Source organism: Danio rerio, chromosome 5 (assembly GCF_049306965.1).
Source record: "Danio rerio strain Tuebingen ecotype United States chromosome 5, GRCz12tu, whole genome shotgun sequence".
In the NCBI taxonomy this organism is placed as follows: Eukaryota; Metazoa; Chordata; class Actinopteri; order Cypriniformes; family Danionidae; genus Danio; species Danio rerio.
The window spans coordinates 520,116-542,500 of NC_133180.1; the positions used below are offsets into that span (position 1 = coordinate 520,116).

The 22,385-nt window shown below is 48.5% G+C and overlaps 2 protein-coding genes across 25 annotated transcripts in view; both read right to left on the reverse strand.

The window, feature by feature from the left end:
- Nucleotides 1-458: 458 nt before the first annotated feature.
- Nucleotides 459-17,304, reverse strand: tek (TEK tyrosine kinase, endothelial). Of its 20 annotated transcripts, none has more exons than XR_012405739.1 (24): nt 17,211-17,304; nt 12,960-13,277; nt 12,773-12,883; nt 12,482-12,637; nt 11,993-12,124; nt 11,701-11,838; nt 11,416-11,538; nt 11,193-11,335; nt 10,901-11,045; nt 10,594-10,752; nt 7,355-7,489; nt 6,973-7,245; nt 6,392-6,703; nt 6,005-6,147; nt 5,711-5,918; nt 5,521-5,631; nt 5,252-5,442; nt 5,041-5,154; nt 4,235-4,305; nt 3,417-3,457; nt 3,241-3,337; nt 2,371-3,103; nt 1,137-2,248; nt 459-918 (listed from the first exon to the last, which is right to left on the reverse strand). XR_012405739.1 is itself a non-coding variant. In XM_073949798.1 (23 exons), the coding sequence occupies exons 2-23, from the start codon at nt 12,970-12,972 to the stop codon at nt 649-651; spliced, it is 2,991 nt and encodes a 996-aa protein (XP_073805899.1). In that variant the 5' UTR covers nt 12,973-13,186; nt 17,211-17,304; the 3' UTR covers nt 459-648.
- Nucleotides 17,305-18,572: 1,268 nt separating this feature from the next.
- ift74 (intraflagellar transport 74) overlaps nt 18,573-22,385 on the reverse strand; it is a 25,587-nt gene continuing 21,774 nt past the window's right edge. For all 5 annotated transcript variants that reach the window (XM_073950122.1, XM_073950123.1, XM_073950124.1 and 2 more), the window contains 3 exons: nt 20,864-20,989; nt 19,440-19,500; nt 18,573-18,860 (listed from right to left, as the gene is read on the reverse strand). In XM_073950122.1, the coding sequence (XP_073806223.1) occupies nt 18,757-18,860; nt 19,440-19,500; nt 20,864-20,989 (291 nt within the window). In that variant the 3' untranslated portion in view covers nt 18,573-18,756. The remainder of the gene's footprint in view (nt 18,861-19,439; nt 19,501-20,863; nt 20,990-22,385) is intronic.

The following is a 22,385-nucleotide window of genomic DNA, read 5'->3' on the forward strand; positions in this document are numbered from 1 at the left end:
TCTCGCGAAACGCTCGTTAAGCGCGTCAAACGCGCAAAACGCTCAATTCGCCTCGCACTATTCGCACCGTGCAATTCGCGTCATTCGCTCCGCACATATCGCGGCAGCAGGATGTCTATTCGTGCGTTTGCATTGACTTAACATATAAATCACTCGCGCTGGATGTGCGTGCCGCGTCTGGTGTGAACACAGCATAAGACTGCTGCCCCCGCGACCCGGCCACGGAAAAGCAGTAGAAAATGAATAAATGAACATATCGAAGGGGAGTCCACTTGAACAGTGCACAAAAGGTAATGAAGAAGACAGCGGGCTACAGTGGTGTGCTTTGTCTTCACAATACAGTTCAGATGTTTTGTAAATTTCTTGAAAAGCAGGGCTGGAAGTTCTGCATCTGTAATGTGCTTTGTGGTTTTATTAAAATATCTCTATTTAGCAAACACAGAGTCAGAAACAGCAAGCCCTGCATTAATAAACAAGAGGAGCTTTATTAAAAACACTGAAATATACAAATGCCACAGCGGTCAGTGTCTGCACACACACAGACACGTAATACAAGACAAGATCTGATAGTCCCTCACTAATCAACACTGTGTGTGTGTGTGTGTGTGTGTGTGTGTGCATCATATTCTTCATTATTGCGGCAGCGCATCAGCCGGCCTCCTCCGCGGAGCAGTCGATTCCTGCGTAGGTGAACTTCTCGTACAGCGTAGTGTTGACATATGTCTGCAGGAGGACACACAGGTCAGAGCAGGTCGTGTTAGCGTCAGGGTTAGTTGTGGTCAGTTTGTGGCCAGTAAGGTTACGGTTGGTTAGAATCAGGTTAGGGTCAGCGTTAGTGTCAGCTTATTATTAGTTACAGTCAAGTTGTGTAAGGTTTAGGGTCAGGATAAGGTTTGGCTATTTAAGGTTAAAGAGCCTCTATTATTGGGTTTTGAAAATGCCCCCTTTCATGTCGTGTGGAACACCCCTGCTGAATAATCCAGCTTAAACCAGCCTAGGCTGGTTTTAGCTGGTAGACCAGGCTGGTTTTAGAGGGGTTTTGGCCATTTCCAGACTGGTTTCCAGCCATTTCCAGCCTGGTCTTAGCTGGTCAGGCTAGAAAATAACCAGCTTGACCAGCCTGGTTTAAGCTGGACATAGCTGGTTTTGGCTAAGCTGGTTTTAGCTGGTCATCTCCCAGCCTGACCAGCTAAAACCAGGCTGGAAATGGCTGGAAACCAGACTGGAAATGGCCAAAACCCCTCTAAAACTAGCATGGTCTACCAGCTAAAACCAACAAACCAGCCTAGGCTGGTTTAAGCTGGATTTTTTGGTAGGGACAGAGTCGACTAATAGTGGTCAGAATGAATCGTCTTGATAGCGAGTCTTCAGCCATTTCAGCATGATGTGGATATGAAACACAAGCCCCGCCCACCTGGGAGAATTTAAACCTGCGGCCCCGCCCACAAACCCAGCAGCAAAGGAAAAGAGGAAGACAAGCAGATCCTACAGTCATGAGGACGCTGTGCTCAGGTGGATATTATTGGAGGTGTGGGGGAAAGGAGTGCCTCAGCAACCTTACAATGGAGGATTCATCAGCCGTTTGGTAAAGGACGAATCAGAAAAGAAGACTAGTGTATGAGATTTTGACAGAGCTCAACAGGCACTATGTCAACTCATTGATTAATTTGTTCCTCCATTTTGTTATGGACACAATACACCAGGGGTGCGGGCAAAATAAGGACAGTTTATTAGGCACACAGTCAAACTACGGCAGGCTGCTGCACGCTGGGCTTTCGGCTGGTGCGCAGCACTGGAAAGGCTCACGAAGGCTCGGGGTAAGCGTGACGGGAGTCTGCAGAGATAGCTTGTCAGAGGGCAGATGAGGAGTGCTGTGCTGGTGAGTGCTACAACCCCCCAGCTGGGGGTGTGATCGTCGGGCAAAGCAGAGTACAGGTTAGCCCTGAGAATAACGCTTCACACAAGAGGTGCCACAGCAATGACTGCACATAGAAATGATCCACAATGAAAGATAATGAATGAAATCAGAGCTGCCCATGACACATTTCAGGAGTGTAAGTAAATGGCTGTCTCCTTGTTTTCTCTAGCTTACAAACTCTGTATTGAGTTGTGTTGTAACCGCATGTACTGTATCTGGTTACCTCTTTATATTCTCATATCACGTCTAGTGCCATGTTGAAAACGTTATGCTTCGTTTACGGATTTAAATGCGTTTGTGAGCTCACATTCCACTGCAGTTTGTTGTTGGCTTGATAAGCCGTGCTGGGCATTTCTCTCTGTCTCGCGCTGAACACTGTCAACCAATCGCAGCAGGCTGTCATCGGTTCAATCAGCGCAGGTTAGCTCCGCGTTAAAGAGGGGTTTGGGAACAAATGAATCGATGAACGAATCATATGGGAGTCATGGGATAATCAGGTAAAAATAAATGCAGATTATAAGACCATGAGAATGTTTTTTGACCCTGCAGATCAGCATGTTGTTAGAGACCCCCAAAACCAAAAGCCTCATGTTTTTAATGTATTATAGGGGCCTCTTCAGCAGAAGCTGTTAAGAGTCAGGGTTAGTGTCGGGTCAGAGTTGTGTCAGTCTAGGGTTAGTTGGGTCAAGTTATGTTAGGTTTAGGGTCAGGTTATTTAGTGTAGGGGCGAGTTAGGGTTAGTGTCAGGCTGGGGTGTAGCGGACATTTTAAAATTGTGTGTGTGTGTGTGGGGGGGGGGGGGGGGGTCTGCTCTTCAGTATTTGGATTTTCAGCGGTGAAGATTAAAGCACACTGAGTGAAGCTGCTGCCACACAATCTACAGTGTAGCAGCGCTGGAGAAACAGATCAACTGAAGTAAGGGTTTTGGTCATGTTAGGTGTTAGCGTTAGTGTCAGGTTAGTGTTGAGTTAGGTTAGGGTTAAGTCAGAGTAAGGGTTAGGTTAGGGTTAGTGTCAGATTAGAGTTAGTGTCAGGTTTAGGGGTGGTGAGGTAGGGGTTAAGCAGAATCCATTGAGCGGCTGCACCTTGCGCTCCTCCAGCATGCGGCCCAGCGACAGCAGGATCTGAGAGAATGACGGCCTCTCGAACGGCTTCTCCCTCCAGCACTGCTGCATCAGCTCATAACTGCACACACACAAACACACACATTTCTGCTGCGTGCACACACACACAGCCAACACGCTCTCTCCAACAGACTCAAACACAGCCTCATGTCTGCCATACACACACACACACACACACACACACACACACACACTTACACCTCGTCGTCACAGTTCAGTGGTTTCTCCAGCCTGAAGCCCAACGGCAGCTTCTCATAGAGTTCAGCGCAGGTCATCCCGCAGTACGGCGTTCCTCCTGCCATACACAGCAGATCCCATCAGAAACACACACACACACACACACACTCCTGCAGACACCACAGAGCCACACTGACCTAAACTGACCACTTCCCACAGCAGCACACCGTACGACCACCTGTTCCAGAGACACACACACACACACACACACACACACACGGGTCACAATCAGCACAAAACACAGGCTAAAACACACACAAGGGTCACAATCAGCACAAAACACAGGCTGAAACACACACACACACACACACACACGGGTCACAATCAGCACAAAACACAGGCCAACAAACACACACACACACAAGGGTCACAATCAGCACAAAACACAGGCTGAAACACACACACACACACACAGGTCACAATCAGCACAAAACACAGGCTAAAACACACACACACACACAAGGGTCACAATCAGCACAAAACACAGGCTAACACACACACACACGGGTCACAATCAGCACAAAACACAGGCTAAAACACACACACACACAAGGGTCACAATCAGCACAAAACACAGGCTAACACACACACACACGGGTCACAATCAGCACAAAACACAGGCTAACACACACACACACGGGTCACAATCAGCACAAAACACAGGCTAACACACACACACACGGGTCACAATCAGCACAAAACACAGGCTAAAACACACACACACACACGGGTCACAATCAGCACAAAACACAGGCTAACACACACACACACGGGTCACAATCAGCACAAAACACAGGCTAAAACACACACACACACAAGGGTCACAATCAGCACAAAACACAGGCTAACACACACACACACGGGTCACAATCAGCACATAACACAGGCCAACACACACACACACACACACACACACGAGTCAAGGTCAGCACAGAACACACACACACAGACTTACACGTCACTGTTGGTGGTGTACACACTGTAGTTAAGCGACTCTATTGCCATCCATCGCACTGGCAGACGACCCTGCGGACACACACACACACACACTGCAGCATTATTCTGATTTCATTATTGATCCGTCTGAAGAAACCAAACACAACGGACAATCAAAGCCTAAATACAGCCCTCATACACACTGAAGCTGATCAGAGGAGCATCAGGACAGCCTGAAGCCGGAGGATGGAGAGGGCTTATTCAGTCAGAGGTGTGTGGAGAGCTGGAGAGCTGTGTGTGACACTCGGCATACTTCTATGCAATCACACACTGGTCAAACCCCCCGTCTGATGATTGTTTTGGCCATTAATGCCAGACGGTCTGTTCTGGAGTCAGCAGCCGACACCGTGTGAAGATTCATGATGTTCATCTGTAATGATGCTCGAGTTGGAAGTTTCTTTAGTATTTTCTCTTTCATGAGCCACTGGCATTTAAAGACTACTGCAGCAGATTTCACTGACAGACGTGTGTGTGTGTGTGTGTGTGTGTGTGTGTGTGTGTGTGTGTGTGTGTGTGTGTGTGTGTGTGTGTGTGTGTGTCCATCTAGTTTTCTCAGTAAATGTTGATCCATGACATTTCTCATCCCTCATCACATGTGTCATGTGGCGGATACCCTTCCAGCTGCAACCCAGCACTGGGAAACACACATACACCCATACATGGGGAGAACATGCAAACTGCACACAGAAACACTCCAGGGCCAGCCGGACTCAAACCTGCACCCTTCAGTGTGAGTGCTGGTGCAGACTCTCGCCTGATCTTTACCATGGTCTTCTTGACGTACACCTCCTGACCTCTGGACAGCCCGAAGTCTGCGATCTTCGCCACAAAGTTCTCTCCCACCAGGACGTTTCGAGCCGCTAGATCTCTGTGTATGAACTGGGGAGATGAAGCAGAGTGTGTGTGATGGAGAACATCAGTCCTGCAGGTATCATCCACACGCCTCACCTATACACACATACACACTCTCTCTCACCTGTTTCTGGCTCAGATAGCTCATCCCGCGGGCCACGTCTGCACTGAAGGCCAGCAGCTGCTGTGAGGAGAGTGTGCTGGCGGTGCGGTGGGCGATGGCGAAGGCCGGGTCGGTCTCCAGAACACGACTCTTGCGCAGGAAGTCCAGCAGGTTCCCATGAGGAGCAAACTCGATGGCCAGATACAGGTAACCTGCAGAGCACACACAGCATGAGGAGCGGCTCAGCCTGCAGGACACACACACACACACACACACTCTCTCTCGCTGACCTCTGTGTTCGCAGGCTCCCAGCAGGTGTATGATGTTTTTGTGTGGGCCCAGTCTGCACAGCACCTCCAGCTCCCCGGCGAAGTCGCGGTGGTCGTCCTGAGAGGCGTAATCTGGTGTTGAGCAAAGCAGACGCGTCAGAAACACACTGATCTACACCATCACCTCCACCTGCTCGCTTGCTCCTCTTGCCTTTCATCCTCTTGACGGCCGCATCCATCCTCAGCCCGTCCTTCCTGATGCGCGCCTTCAGCACCTGCCCGAAGTTTCCCTCCCCGAGCACGTCCTGGAACTGGATATCACTCCACTGCAGCGCCGGGAACACCAGAGAGCGGCTGACCACCGCCGAGCGCCTGTGAGGGGGCGGAGCTGAGCTGAAGTGCACCGCCGGCTCCTCCCTCTGAGAACATACATGCACACACACATATGCAGGAGCCAGCAGTGCACACACACTCATTGACACACACATCAGACACACTCACACACCAGTATGCTGTGGATGCGCCGCTGCAGTGTGTTCCTCTTGAGCTGCAGGACGATGCAGAAGGCCAGCAGGACGGTGCAGCAGGTCATGCCGGCGGACCCCAGGATAGCATAGAGGAGCAGGTGTCCATGAGCCGCGAACAGCGCTGAAACACACAACACACACACACTCATACAGCGGACAACATTCAGTTTATCAATAAGCAGCGGGTGCAGTAGGTTTGGGTGGGAGAGTGAGTGAATGAACTGTGCCCTAAGATGACCTGTAGGGTCAGTCACTACAGAATGAGCACCAGCTGTACCTGCAGTACCTGTGGGCTGACCCTAACTGCAGCAGCAAGTGCTCCTGGACACCTGTGGGCTCACCTGTGGACACTCAACGAGTCTGACCTGAGCTCTCCTGCTGTGGCAGTGTCATCAGGCTGACCGGTGGACTCTCCGCACTCTCCCCCATGTTATTGACCGTCCACAGCTGCAGCTGGTATCCGGTGTTGGGCCTCAGGCCCAGGAGCTGGAAGCGCATGTGGAGCTGCTGTGTCTGCACCGGGAGCTCCACTTGCTGTCTGTACTGCGCCTGCTCCACCTGCTGGAAGCGGATCACGGCTCTGGACACAGACTCGCCCTCCGCCACAGCCCAGGTGAGGACGGCGGAGGTATCGCTGATGTTCCAGATGGAGATGTTGGCCGGTGGAGGAGGAAGCTCTGCTGGATCAACACATCAACAGTGAATGACAATATCAGGCATACCACACTCATTTGCACCATCATGAGCATTTCTGTAAACGTGCTGTGAAGCTGGGTTTATTCTGAGCTGATACACCGACTTGACTCTGGTGGGTGAGCACATGTAGGCAGTATAGCTGTATATCAGGCATTACGCACCACAGAATCTGCATTTGTGTGTTCATGACGGTGTGAGTGACAGCAGGAGTCCGCATATATGATATCAGACAGATACAGAGGCAACTTACGGTCGCTGAGTGTCCAGGCGCTGGCGGAGGGATGGTTCTGTCCCACGCCGCAGCTGCTCCTCACTGTACACTGGTATTTGTGTCTGGGTTTCAGATCGCTCAGATGCATAGCGGAGGAGTTTGACGGCAGCTGGAAGGTCCTCAGTGTTCCTGGAGCTCCGGCCTGCAGACAGGAGACCTCATAGGTGCAGTGCTGCTCAGCTGGAGCGATGTCCCAGGACAGCAGCAGTGCGGTCTGGCTGACGGCCGACAGCTTCACACCCACCGGCAGCTCTGAGGAGACAGTCATGCTTTACTTCTACAGCGCAGGACAGTGTCGAATCGAGTGACCAGTTCCCTTCTGTGCATGGATGCGTTTGCGTGTGTGTATGTGTGTTCCTACCGAGCACCTGTGTGGAGAAAGTGGCTGCAGGTCCAGCCTGTCCTGCTCCTCCAGGGCCGGGGCGGCTGAGCTGTACCTGGGTCAGGTACTGGGTCATGGGGTAAAGGTTGTCCAGTCGCACCAGCGGGCCATGCGCTGAGGAACACACACCACATTTACCTCATAAGTCATAGCAAATCAAATAACAATCGAGAATTGAGCCGAAGTAAACATATATATATTCAGGACAGCAGCGTTTACTGTCTCGTCTCATGCACAAGTCCAGCAGCCTTCATTACCTGCAGCTGAGGAAGATGACCCTGCCACAGGAGCTGCTGAAACCGCCATCATCGAGTCTGTTCTCTGGACTTTAACAACTGTCTGGTTCAGCTCAGCTAATTCTGACCTCTGAAGACAACGCTGAACAGTTCAGACGTCTGAGTGAATCACTGGTACAACCCTAACCCTTCTCTCCAAGAACTGCGCTCATCCTGAGTGAGTAGGAGGACTGGTAAAATCCCGCTGGACCTTCACACCAGCACACTCCCTCTGTGAGCTCGTTCTGTCTGCTCGGCACTACAGAACACTGAGCACCAGAACAGCCTGGAAACCGTCGCGGGTCTGGTGTGTCTGTGTTGTTACAAACCCCTGATGTTAGTCTAGGGTTGTGGGGTTTGACATTTATTTAATTAAAATATATTTATATAAACAGTGAATGAGTGGAAAGACAACCAAAGTACTTCCAAAATATGTGTGCTTTTATTTACAATCCCAAAGTGAACAACAACAACGAATTAATCAGAAATAAAGAAAAAGTAAGTAAGGCAAAGATATACTATTTACAATATGTACAACACCGAGACAAAGACAACAAGAGAGCTGGCAGAAGGGACGAGAGCTGGCAGAAGGGACGCGGCAGAAGAGAGCTGGCAGAAGGGACGCGGGCGGCGCTAAAGAAATGAAAAGAACAAAACCCAAACTAAATCTAACTTCCCAGAAGCATCTAGCTAACTAACTATGTGAAAAACAGTATAATTAACACACGAAGATCTTCCGAGTCCTAACTATCTACTCTATCTATCTATCCAAAAAGTACAAGGAGTGGCGCTCGCCCCTAACCTAGTGTACTAGATAGCAGAGTAGTCCTATGTGTTGCGAAATGTATGTCACGTGACCTTCTTACCTGTCCGCTTCGTCTGGTGTGTCTGTGTTGTGTTGATGTAGTTGTTGTGTCATGTGTTTGTTTCATGTCCTTCTGTTTACGTCATGTGTTTCCTTTCTTTTGTTTTCCCGCTGTTTGTTAATGTCCACCCGTGTCTCTTCTGTGTTTATTCAGTTTAATCACATGTAAACCCTTGTGTAATCTGTGTGTTCGTGAGTGTGCCTACCCATGACAGAATATTGGACCGACAAACAGTTGTTTTCTGGTGTGTTTGCCCCTCTGTGTTTATTTTTCTTACCTTTGAGCTTCCCATGAACCCCCTACCAGAACAGAGCCTCAAGGACCCTACCAGACTGCATCATTCCTTCACTAACAACACCAGGTTTCCAGACCACATGCTCTGTGTGTTTTACAGCACCAGCCTGAACACCGCCTGCAGAGCACTGTCGACCAAAGATGGTCCTCAAGGCCAGCAGGGAGTGAGCCCAGCACAGACAGAGAGCCACCCGCGGGATCCAAAGCTCATCAGCTGGCCACTTGGTTCCTAAGGGATCAGTTCTACGTCCCCTTCTATTCTCTATTTACACATCACTAGGAACCATTATCCAATCACATGATTTCTCTTATCATTGCTTTGCCGACATTTGATCCTGATGACTCCATGGTAGCTGCAAGGATCTCACACCACCTGAAGGATATCTCAGCTCAGATGAAAAACCATCATCTACTGCTTAATCTGAACTGAAAAAAGCTGAACTTCTCGTCTTCCCTGCAGCATTACTACAGCCATATGACCCTGCAGCCCGAGACCTGTCCCTCACTGAAGCTAAGCAGGGCTGAGCCTGTCCAGTTCCTGGATGGGAGACCACATGGGAAAACTAGGCTGCTGTTGGAAGTGGTGTAAGTGAGGCCAGCAGGGGGCGCTCAACCTGCATTAGTGTGAGTCCTAATGCCCCAGTATAGTGAAGGGAACTCTATACTACTGTCAGTGAGAATGAGATGCTAAACCAAGGTCCATCAATAATCCCATGGCACTTCTGGTAAAGAGTAGGGTGTCCTGGCCAAACTCCCTCTATCAGCCCCCATCCATCATGGCCTCCGAATCATCCCCATCCACCGAATTGGCTCCATCACTGTCTCTCCGCTCCACCTACAGCTGGTGTGTGGTGAAGCACTGGAGCTGTTGTCCTGTGGCTGCCGGAGCATCATCCAAGTGGAGCTGCACACTAATGGTGGTCTGGAGAGACCCTAATGATTGTGAAGCACACACATTCAGCTTCTCCATCCAGCTGGGGTCATCCACCATTACCCCGTGTAGTTTGGTAAGGAATCTTGGGGTAATCCTGGATGATCAGCTGTTCTACTAAGACACATTGCTAACACCGTCCTGCAGGTCTGCACTCTTCATCATCAGTAGATCAGACGGTTCCTCACAGATCCTGCTGCACAGCTCTGAGCTCTGGTCATCTGATGGCTGGACTCCCACAGTGCACTCTTCATCCTCTACAGATGCTGCAGAACGCTGCAGCTCGTCTGCTCTTCAGTGAGAGCCCATGTAACTCCTCTCTTCACCTCTGCATTGGTTACCGCTTGAGCCATGGATCAAGTTCAAATCACTGATGTGTGCTTACAGAACAGCCACTGCAGCCTCCTACCTCCACCTGCTGCTGAAGGTCTACATCCCTGCCAGGAGTGAGTGCTGCTGTGGGGTTCCATCACAGAGGCTGTAAGTAACTTTCCAGAACCTTCTCATTCGCTGTTCCCCGCTGGTGGAATGATGGTCCCATTCCCACACACACACCGCAGACTCACTGTCATTCAAAACACATCTAAATAGCAAGATCAGCTGGACACTTATCAACAGTCGCCATCCCACCTCTAGCACTGAATCCTCTGAGCACACACAGTTCCTCTGTGTGATCAGCTCTTCAGGTGTGTGTGTGTTGCCTCTGCTTGTTGAATCGCTGAACGCCTCGTCAGCTGTACGTCACTTTGGACAGAAGCGTCAGCTGAATGTAATTGTAATCTGCATAATCAAGTCATAACTCTACCAGGAGGCTGCAGTGTGTGGTGTGTTCTTCCTTCACACACTCCTCACCTGTGAAGCTGCTCCATGTGTGTGCGCTGGCAGGCCGGTACAGGAGTGTGGTGGTGGCGATCGGTCCGTCCCCGCTGTAGGGCTCTGTGTTGAGCAGCAGCAGCAGGTGACGGGGCCCGCTGCCCTGCAGGACTGGAGGATTCTGGGGCCGCGGCGGTACTATAACACACACACACACACACACACACACACACACTGCGCTCAATACCACTGCTGGGTCAACACACACACAAACAGCCTCTGCTACTCCACTGTTGTTTCACAGGTGCTAGGATTGGTGCAGTGTTGGACAGGGGCAGCGTCTCACCTTTGACCTCCACAGTGAACTCATCCTCCACCTGCGCGTGTGTGTTGTTCACCTGACAGCGCCAGCGGCCCGCAGACGACACTCTCACCTGCTGCACTCTGAACACTGACGTCGACTGATCATTCAGTGTGTGTGTGTCCACTGCCTGAAAACACACACACACACACACACACATAAGAGGTGTTTTACTGTGTGGACACACACACTCACGCAGACTGTGGTCTGGTCGGCTGTGATGAGGGCTTTTTCTTTGTGTAGACACACACACACACTCTCATACACACACACGTACAGCGATGGTGGTTCTGTTGGCGGTGATCAGGGTGATGTCTCCGTGCAGTGGAGCGGGTCGGCCGGACGCAGAGCAGTTCACTGACAACTCCACACCAGTGTTGATCTCCACATCCCTCAGATGGCTGATCACAGGGCTGCTGTCTGCACACACCATTACACATACACACACCGTCATACACACATCATCATCACAAACACACACACACCTGTACGGTGCTCACCTGCTTCCTCACAGCGAGATCCATGTCGGCCCGCACACACACATCCTCTGAAGCGGTCACACCTGCCTTTTGCACACACACACTTCTGTGTACACCCAGCGCCGTAATAACCATCCGGACAGGCTGAAAACACACACACACACACACACACACACACATCACCCTCAACACACACACTGGGCAGCTGCTTTGCCACAAACACTGCTTACCGATGTGTGTGTGTATATATTTGCACGAGTGTGGAAGGCATGTGTGTGTGTGTGTGTGTGTGTGTGTGTGACTGACCGTCATTGCAGCTCAAGCCTCTCCATCCAGACGCGCAGGAGCAGCCGTACGGGTCTCTGAGGCAGAACACCAGAGCGCGACACACACCGTCCACACAGCGCTCCTTACAGCCCGCCCCGAACCGGCCCTCGCCACACACTACACACACACACACATGCAGATACACAGACATTTACACACACACACACACACACACATTACAGACATGTGACAGTGTGAGCTTTTTTGAGTGTGTGTGTGTGTGTGTAAAAGTGAATGTTTGAAGAATCGTGTGTGTGTGTGTGTGTGTTACCTATGTCACAGGTGTGTCCTCTAAATCCTGGAGGACAGACACACTCTCCTGTGGTATCGTCACACACACCACCGTTAGCGCAGCGCGGACACGACTCAGTGCAGTTGGGCCCCCAGAAACCCGCTCTACAGCCTGAGGAGTCACACACACACACACACAATCATCAGTGTTTATTACTGTGTTTACAGCGTCCTCATACATAAATAACCGCAATATTGAAGAGCGCGCACACACACACACACACACACTAATGTCACTCAGACACATCAGCACAGCGGAGTGTTTATGTCGTATCGTCCAATCCAGTAGTCTGATTACTGCACACAGGACCTGATTGAAGACAGGCTCGCATTATGAAGCGCTGAATGGTTAGTTCTGCTTATTTATAGACCACATATTAATAAAACCCAGATGAGTGTGTGTTCAGTGATGATGATGTGTGTGTGTGTGTGTGTTCAGTGATGATGATGTGTGTGTGTGCAGACTCACTCCTGACGATCAGCCGTGTGATAGCGGCGCTGGACGGCGCTGCAGAGATGTAGCGTATAGCATATATTCCCGCGTGACTCTCAGCTTTAGCGTTGGTCACTGGGTAGTGGATGATGTCTGAGATGTCCTCTTTAGGGGACGAGTGTTCGAAATGACCTGAAGAAAACACAACAGAGAGCAGCAGCTGCAGAACTGAGCATCTGAATCTGCGCTCACACCTGAACAGAGCATAAGTGTGTGTGTGTGTGTGTGTGTGTTCATCAGTGTTCGCTCCACACACGCGCCCCTCACCGTTTTTATGTATGACCGTGTCCTCAGGCGAGTACAGCCTCCTGCTGTAGGAGATGTTGATGTTCTCTCCCTGGTTCACGGTGATGGTCAGAGACTCGGGCAGGAACGCAGCTGGAGGAAGCAGAAGCAGTGAAAGCGTGTCTGCTAAGGTGAGCTGTGATCATCAGTTATTAGCGGCGGTCGGTACCTTCCTGTAGCATCTTGTAGGTGTAGATTTTTCTGCCAGTAGAGTTTCTGATCTGGCAGTAGAAGGCCCCGAATGCGTGGCTGCGGGAGCTCCAGGTGACGGTAGCGGCGGCGGGGTGTGGGCGGGGCTCCGTATGGGGGAACTCCTGACCCAGAGCCAGCACTGACCCCTGTGGACGGGGGAACTCCTGACCCAGAGCCAGCACTGACCCGCCGGAGCTCCAGTCACTGCTGACACACAGGAGAGATGGAGCGGTCAGAGGCGACACCACCGGGTCAGGGTTCACCAGAGTCACGTCTGAGATGCGGACTGCACTGCCTGCAAACACAGCACACACTGATCACCTTCATTCACTGAGGAAACACAGACTAGGTGGTTTACAGGGACGCGTGATGATCTTTACACCGAACAGAACCTTCCATGACCACAGTGCTGGACTATTGGGTGGAGATATGATCATATCAGAACGGTTCTGTCAGCACTGAAAGCCCTGAACAGCTGAGCTTTAGTATTTGAGGAGCTCTTGGAGTGTTACAGCCCCTTACGGCCCCTACGCTTAACTAATCCCAGACAGTTGACTATTCCCTGTTCAATTTGGCTGCATGAAAGTGTATGAGACAAATAAAGCTTCATCATCATCATCATCATAGACTTATATACAACTCCAAAAATAAACAAACACTATATTCACAATATATAATAGAGGATCCAACACAAGAGAACTGCTCACAGATCTGCCACAACATGCTCTGACCAAGATCTCCAGTCTGGTGTCTGCTTGATTAAGCCATACCAATAATAGGTAAGTATTGCCTTTGCGGCATAAACCTCAACCTAATGACTCAAACACAACACAAACACAGAATATTGATTAGATGAACATTCTCTCCTCATACAGGACGATCAGCTGCGGTGGCTGTACCCAAACACAATGGTACGGTTGGAGCTTCAGTGCATGGTGCTGCCATGGCGCGGCTTGTGATGTCATTAGCCGGCGCCAGCTCTGAACTTGGTTTGGCCGGCCCAGCTCTGAAGTCCAACAAAGACACGAAGACTAGGTGTGTGTGAATGTGTGCTCAGTGTAAACAGAGGACAGATGGAGAAGTGAAGGGAATGACTGGATGCTGTAAGATGACGTGTACACTCTGCATCTGCAGCGAACGGAAGGGAAAAGTACAGGTAAGTGGCTATGTAAGTGTGTGTGTACCAATGCAGGCATGATGATCCATGATCAAGATGGAGGGAAGAAGGCTCACTTCTTCACATTATCCTCTCCCTCTCCTAGCCACGTAGTGTCAGGGAACCTCGACAAGAAGTTACTCTACTACAGTGGTTCTCAAACTTTTTTCATCAAGTACCACCTCAGAAACTATTTGTCTCTCCAAGTACCACCAAAATGAGCAGTATTGAAATACAGTAGCGTAGGCCCAGTAAAGCAGCTACAACTCTACACTGTTAAAAAAAACGTGGCACATTACCTCAGAAATATAGGCTATATGTCATATATGGCACATTATATACATAGTTTTTGGTAAATTTTGAAATGTGTGTAGCATGTACTTGACATATTTCATTCCTCCGCATACCACTAGAAGGAAGCCTGCGTACCACAGTTTGAGAACCACTGCTCTACTAAATTTTCCCTTCCAGGGCAATCAGTTATCTGGAATTAGAAGGGCTGTGTCAGGCATCACCGGGTCACTCTGGCGTTAGTATCTGTCATGGAGTTAATCCAGGTAAGTGCCTGATGGTCAGACTCCTGCCGCTGGAGGCAGAAGCGGAGACACTCCTCTATAGTAGAGTATTGAGTCTTCCTGGGCAACAGCTTCCGACTCAGGAATACCACAGGTTGCTCTTGTCCAGCTGGTCCTTGGGCCAGTACCGTGTCAATCCCTCTGTCTGATGCGTGATTAATTGTTTCATACTGAAACTTTCCTTTTAAAAGTGTTTCCTTGGTCTTATCCAAATTTCTTTGCACGTTAAACACATGCAGGGCTGAATCAAGCTGAACTGGCGCTCGAGGCAAACGGCGATCACACCGCCCTCAACCCGGAAGTGACCGGTTCACATATGAAAGTTAAGACCGGGGGGTTCGCTCACTATTCTGCAGCCCAAGGCGACCGCCTAGATCGCCTCTATGCACGCGCCATCCCTGAACACACGTCGGCCACAACAGCAAATTAAAAAAAATCTGCAACAGCTTTATTTGCGTAATTTTTTACGTGTTAAATATTTAAAATTAATCACGCGCTAATGTTGACAGCCCTATTTATTTTGTATTTATTGTATATCGACGGTTTCTTTGCTGGTAGACTGATCGTCCGAGATGCTCATCTTCATCTGCCATCATCAGTGAGAATCTGACGTGTGTGTGTTTACTAATGCTGTTCAGCACACACACACACACACACACAGTTTGGGCCATAGATCCTCATAACTGAGATCATCATAAGAGATCATTATAGCCGAGGGCCATAATGTGTAGAGACAGAACAATCAACACCAACTGGAGCTGCTTCTTTATTAAAAGGAGACGAGCGGCTTATCCGGATTTCACCATTTCCAGATGAGAAAAGCTCTCAGGTGAAGCAAATCTTTCTCATGAGTTAAAGCTGAACACTCTCGCCGGTACAGACATCCAGTCTCAATGGCGGGATTTACACAAGGATCTAATCGCTGTGACGCAGCTTTAACATTTACTTCAAACCAGAAGAATGAATTTGCTGGAAATAACGCAAAAACAACCAATTTTCACCTGTTAGTGAGATATACGTGTCCTCATAGTGTTTTAGCAGCGTGGGACACATGTACGACTGTCTACAGCTCAACACACGTGTTCTGGTGTTTCGTGACTCTTCAATGTGTTCTTATCATTGCTGAGGGAATAATTATGAGGAGACGGCATTACTGAGTTAATCTAACATCCCTGATGTTAAGTTCCAACAGTGGAGCATTCACACACTGAGGAGCGTCCTCTATCACGACACAAACTCACACAGAAGACTGTTTATTATAACTGGACCAGAGCCATACTGCAAGAAACAGAGGAAGACATGTAGGTGGTCACACACACACACACCCAGAAACACAGACACACACACACACACACACACACACACACCCAGAAACACACACACACACACACACACACACACCCAGAAACATACTCACTCAAACATGCTGAGAAATACACACACGCACACAGAAACACACACACACACCCAGAAACATACTCACTCAAACATGCTGAGAAATACACACACGCACACAGAAACACACGCACACAGAAACACACACACACACACACACACACCCAGAAACATACTCACTCAAACATGCTGAGAAATACACACACGCACACACATACAAACACACAGAAACACACACACACACCCAGAAACATACTCACTCAAACATGCTGAGAAATACACACACGCACACACATACAAACACACACACACACACACACACACAGAAACATACTCAAACATGCTGAGAAATACACACACACACACACACACACACATATACACACAGAAACACACACACACACCCAGAAACATACTCACTCAAACATGCTGAGAAATACACACACGCACACACATACAAACACACAGAAACACACACACACACCCAGAAACATACTCAAACATGCTGAGAAATACACACACACACACACACACACACATATACACACAGAAACACACACACACACCCAGAAATATACTCACTCAAACATGCTGAGAAATACACACACGCACACACATACAAACACACACACACACACACACACACAGAAACATACTCAAACATGCTGAGAAATACACACACGCACACACATACAAACACACACACACACACACACACAGAAACATACTCAAACATGCTGAGAAATACACACACGCACACACATACAAACACAGAAACACACACACACAGAAACATGCTGAGAAATACACACACACATAAATGTACACTCACAGAAACACACACACATTCAGAAACACACACACAGAACCCCCCTACACATAGACAGAAACTCTCTCTCAGACACACACACACACACACAGTGAGCAGAGAGTTAGTGAAGTCGTTCCTCTATCGTGAAGAACACACACTGATGGAGAAACACCGGCAGAATAACTCTCACTGTGAACCCACACTGGCGATTGGGCTGTTTTCATCATCATCATCATCATCATGACAGATCAGAGTACTGAGGTGAGCAGAGGAACAGGTGGAGCAGTGTACCTGACATCCAGCAGCCGAGCAGCAGCAGAGCAGTGCAGGAGTCCAGCAGACACATGATGATCCTCTGTTCATCACAGAAACACACTCAACTCTCGCTTTCTGCCTGCGCTCCTCCACCCAAACACACACACACACACACACAGGGAGTGCAGTTCCTTTTCCTGTTTCCTGTCTCTGTGCTGAGGATGAGGAAGACTGAACAATCTGAGCCCTCCTGTGTCATTAGAGCCGCAGGAGAAAGTCAGCATTCAGCCTCAGCGCAGGGGAACCCGACCTCCTGTAACCCAGCCTGCAGGGTGGACCTACAGATGTGTTCAGCCTGAATGATCTCTGATGTCAGGTCTGAAACACAACAGATAATCAGAGGCAGTTTCAGTGTGTCCTCAGAGGAAGCGGCGCGAGTGTGTAGAGCCTCCAGCGGGGTACTTACCGGCCATTAATGACTATATAAACTGATCATCAACACTACTTCAGTTCTGGACACTCATGACAACTATAACCTGGACACGAGTGTGTGTTTCTGACATATCAGGACACAAATCTGTATAATGACATGGGTATGACACAGGTATTGCAAAAAGCAGGTGACGTATGGGGACATTGGTGACGTCCTCGTTTCTCAAAATGCTAATAAATCCCACAGGATGAGTTTAATCAGAGTAAAGCTGCACACTGACTCCTGTGATGGTTGGGTTTAGGGCAATATAATATACGGTTTGGACAGAATAAAATGAATGGAAACTTATGTAATGTCCCCACTTTTCACAAAAACAAATGTGTGTGTGTGTGTGTTCAGCACTGACCTGCAGACACAGACAACAATGAGGAGATTCTGCTGCTCCATCACAATTCATCATCATCAAGCTCCATCTGTACAGAAGCGCAGTGTGTATTCTGCTCTACAGACCGGTGTGTGTGTGTGTGTGTATACATGCTAGCGTTTGTTCTGCTCTGCAGACTGGTTTACTTCACCATGATGTAAACACACACACACACACACACACACACACACATCACGCAGAGTTTTCCCCTGTTGACTGGAATGAGTTCAGGATTATTGACAGAGCATTGAGCAGACGATTTCCAGAAGACAATCCTGTAAATGAGTGTGAGAATAATGGACTGATGATCTCTGACAATCACCAGCAGGACTGAAGAGCCGCAGCTAAACAGATGAAGAAGATTTACCCTGACATCACTGATAACCGAGATCAGCGATAACAGAGATCATCATCATAATCGAGATCATCAGTGAAAACAGAGATCATCACACACACACACACACACACACACACACACACACACACACACACACACACACACACACACACACACACACACAGTAAACACTGAACAACACGATCATTAATTAATCTTTTATTAAGGGGGAATCGATCACACTGGAGTGTAAACAATCAGCTCTACACTCTGAGCTAACACACACACACACACACACACACACACACAGGTCTAGGCTCACATTCTAGAACACTCGGGTGAAGTCCTCTGGAATGCTGAAGGTGATGTGGAACAGGAAGTGGTTTGCTCAGCTCAGGGCCTCCAGCAGGAGTGTGTTGTAGTCCAGCAGCTGCTTGCGGACGCTCTTCACCACCGGCCGATAGTCACTCTCCACAGCCTTACTGGCCACGACTGAAGAGCAGTCAGGGGAAATAATGAACACACACCGAGATCATCATACACACACACACACACGCACGCACGCAGAGGCCTACAGCTGATCTGTGTTGTAATTGATGGTGTGATGTAACTCGTGTCTAACTGCTTTAAATGTCCACGCTCAGTCGGCCATGGCTAAGCTCTATTGATTACCACCCAGCTATACAGAGTCCAGACAGCCTATAACAAGCTGTCTGTATAAACACACACACACACAGACAAAGCTCTCTCTCTCATTCGCACACACACACCTCTCATTCGTGCATGCACACACACACACACACATACACACACCAGCAACAAACAAGCTAAACACAGCATCTCGCTGTTTCATTTACACACATGCATACGCGTGCTCGCTCGGAGTCGGGAGCGATATTGCTAGATGGACCACTCCCGTCCCAAATTAAACCCGTTACAGACTGCTCCTGCGCTTTATTCGGAAATTTATTCCCGCAACGCAGAAATCTGCCGCGGGATTGCAAAACGCTACTCCACACAGAAGAATACACCAGCATTAACACTCACACACACACACACACTTAAGGATACACTCCTTCATCAGGAAGTTGTTCTGCTCATGGTGCTGCCACTTCCTCTCCATGTTGGTAAGCTGGAGGAAAACACACCACACACACAAACACAAAACAGCACATGAGTGAATGTGTGTGTGTGTGTGTGTGTGTGCGCACAAGTGTGTATCAGCCTCAGCTCACAGCTCTCCTCAACACACACCTTACTCTAGGCCAATCAGAGTGCAGCAGTGTGTTTGGGGATCGCTGACGCTCTCCTGTGTTTACTGCAGTATAATGATGTACACCTGCTGTTGTGTGGATCCTGCCCTCTGATAGGTTTAGACTGATCAGCTGACCATTCTATGAGGAACTTACATTATTATGGGATGTCTTTAAACAGAGGGGCGTGTCCAACATCTGTGTTTCTGTCTGTGATGCTGAAAGATGCGCAGTGATGATGGACTAGATCAGGTGTGTCCAAACTACGGCCCGCGGGCCATCTGCGGCCCGCAATCAGTTTTGTGGCGGCCCGCGAGGCTTTTTATAAATATCAATAGAATCTGGCCCGCTATACAAAAATGAACGCAATTCAATAAATAACCACCGGGTGTCGCTATTACATGCATTCAATTAAGCAGCAGTTCTTGTTATGATCTATCTATCTATCTATCTATCTATCTATCTGTCTGTCTGTCTGTCTGTCTGTCTGTCTGTCTGTCTGTCTGTCTATCTATCTATCTACACACAGTCTGAATTATTAGCCCCTCTTTGATTTATTTCTTCTTTTTTAAATATTTCCCAAATGATGTGTAACAGAGCAAGGACATTTTTACAGTATGTTTGATAATATTTTTTTCTTTTGGACAAAGACTTTTGTTTTATTTCGGCTAGAATAAAAAGCGGTTTAAATTTTTTTTATGAACCATTTTAAGGTCAAAATTATTAGCCCCTTAAGTCTTCAGAACAAACCATTGTTATAAAATAACTTGCCTAATTACCTTAACTTGACTAGTTAACTTGATTAACCTAGTTAAGCCTTTAAATGTCACTAAGCTGTATAGAAGTGTCTTAAAAATATCTAGTCAAATATTATTTACTGTCATTATGGCAAAGATAAAATAAATCAGTTATTAGAAATGAGTTACTAAAACTAATATGTTTAGAAATGTGTGGAAAAAAAATCTTCTCTCCGTTAAACAGAAATTGGGGAAAAAAACAGGGACTAATAATTTAGGGGGGCTAACAATTCTGACTTCAACTATATATATATATATGTGCGTGTCTGTGTGATGTATGTAAAATTTGGCCCGCGACAACGTTTGTTTTTTTGCATCTGGCCCTCGGCCCAAAAAGTTTGGACACCCCTGGACTAGATAGTGTGTGCGTCTGTGTGTGCGTCTGTGGGTGTGTGTGTATCTAGTGTGTGTGTGTGTGTGTGTGTGTGCATGCATGTAACCTGACCTCCGCGTGCACCTCGTTCTCCTGCAGCTGCTTCTTCAGAGTCTCATTCTGCTCCAACATTCTGTGAAGCGTCTTCCTGAAGCTGTCCCTCCTCTGAGCCAGAGCCACGCGCTCCTCCTGCAGATGCTGAAACACAGAAGCAGGAAATTATTCTGACTCATCTTTATTCTACTAGAAAGTGTTTTTTGGACAGTAAATGACCCAGAACTCTCCCAGCAGCCCAAGAGTGGCTCCTCACTGGAGCTGTGCAGGGCTGAGTCTGGATGGGAGACTACATGGGGACACTGGGCTGCTGTTGGCAGGGGTGCTGGTGAGGCCAGCAGGGGGCGCTCAAGCGAGCTCCTGACTCTCTCTACTCAATAATCTCAAGGCACTTCTGGTAAAGAGTAGCAGTGTAACCCTAATGTCCTGGCCAGACTCCCTCCATCATCCCCATCTCCTGAATTGGCTCCATCACTGTCTCTCCACTCCTCCTACAGCTGCTGTGTGGTGAAGCCCTGGTGCTGTGGTCCTGTGGCTGCCGGAGCATCATCAGTTGGAGCCGCACACCCCCCTCATGACTGTGAAGCGCTTTAGGTGTATGGTTATACATGATACATGCACTATACAAATACACACATCACATTACAGTACAAACGACAGTAAGACGATGTAGCAGAGGCATCCGTGTGGAAAAATTACTGCTCAGTTTTCACTTTCTATGTCCTGCTTCCTGTGTATCTACTGTACAGACGTCTCTGCCTACCGCTCCACCGTTTGCACTCCTGTGTTTTATATTGTATACTGTAGTTAAGCCTATCAGCACAGTGCTCAAACGACACCGCTTGAAGATCAACATCCAGTACACAAACTTTACCAACAAGAGGGGAATTATCCACTAAGCAATCCTCCCGCTACCAGCTGCTTGCATTCCTGAGACGGGAAGCACAGACGGCTGTGAACATGACTCTGGTGCAGACTGATTGAGAATCTCCCGGCTGCACAAACTGCCACACACTTCCACAAGGAGGAGTTCTTGCAGTTGTTGACACAAAGTTACTTGCGGATCACACAGAACCGCTTCATCGTGGAGCCTCACAGCATATACAGTTATCTGCTGACAGAACAGCTGATTTTGCTCGCATGTTAAGATTATAAGGCTGAACAGCATGAAATGCCATCAGTCTACAGAGATCTCACAGTGTTTCAGGAGATCACAATCATAGCCAAAGCAAACACCAGCAGATTACTGTTGTGCTTGTGATGAGGAAAACACTGAACACATGCGGGCATTTCTTCTGTCTTTCTGTTTACTGAACTAGTCTGCAGTAGTGAAAACAGGACAGAAACAAACAGACGGCCAAATGGAGTTATACAAAGAGCGGCCAACACAGAATACACACATTCCTGATACAAGTCCCATCTCACACTCGATACACTGCAGGTATAAATACAGCACTACAGTATACAAGAGAGAGAAATCCACTCAGAATGTCACCTATTATACACACACTGCTCCAACAATAACAGTAACACTAGGAGA

What these genes read in the sequence shown, in the direction of transcription:
- tek (XM_009301113.4), bottom strand. Translation starts at nt 17,265, where the DNA reads ATGTGTCTGCTGGACTCCTGCACTGCTCTGCTGCTGCTCGGCTGCTGG. An exon ending in CTACAAGATGCTACAGGAAG is followed by an intron (nt 12,884 to 12,959) that starts GTACCGACCGCC and finishes TGCTTCCTCCAG; the next exon opens with CTGCGTTCCTGCCCGAGTCT. An exon ending in GGCGCATCCACAGCATACTG is followed by an intron (nt 5,919 to 6,004) that starts GTGTGTGAGTGT and finishes GTATGTTCTCAG; the next exon opens with AGGGAGGAGCCGGCGGTGCA.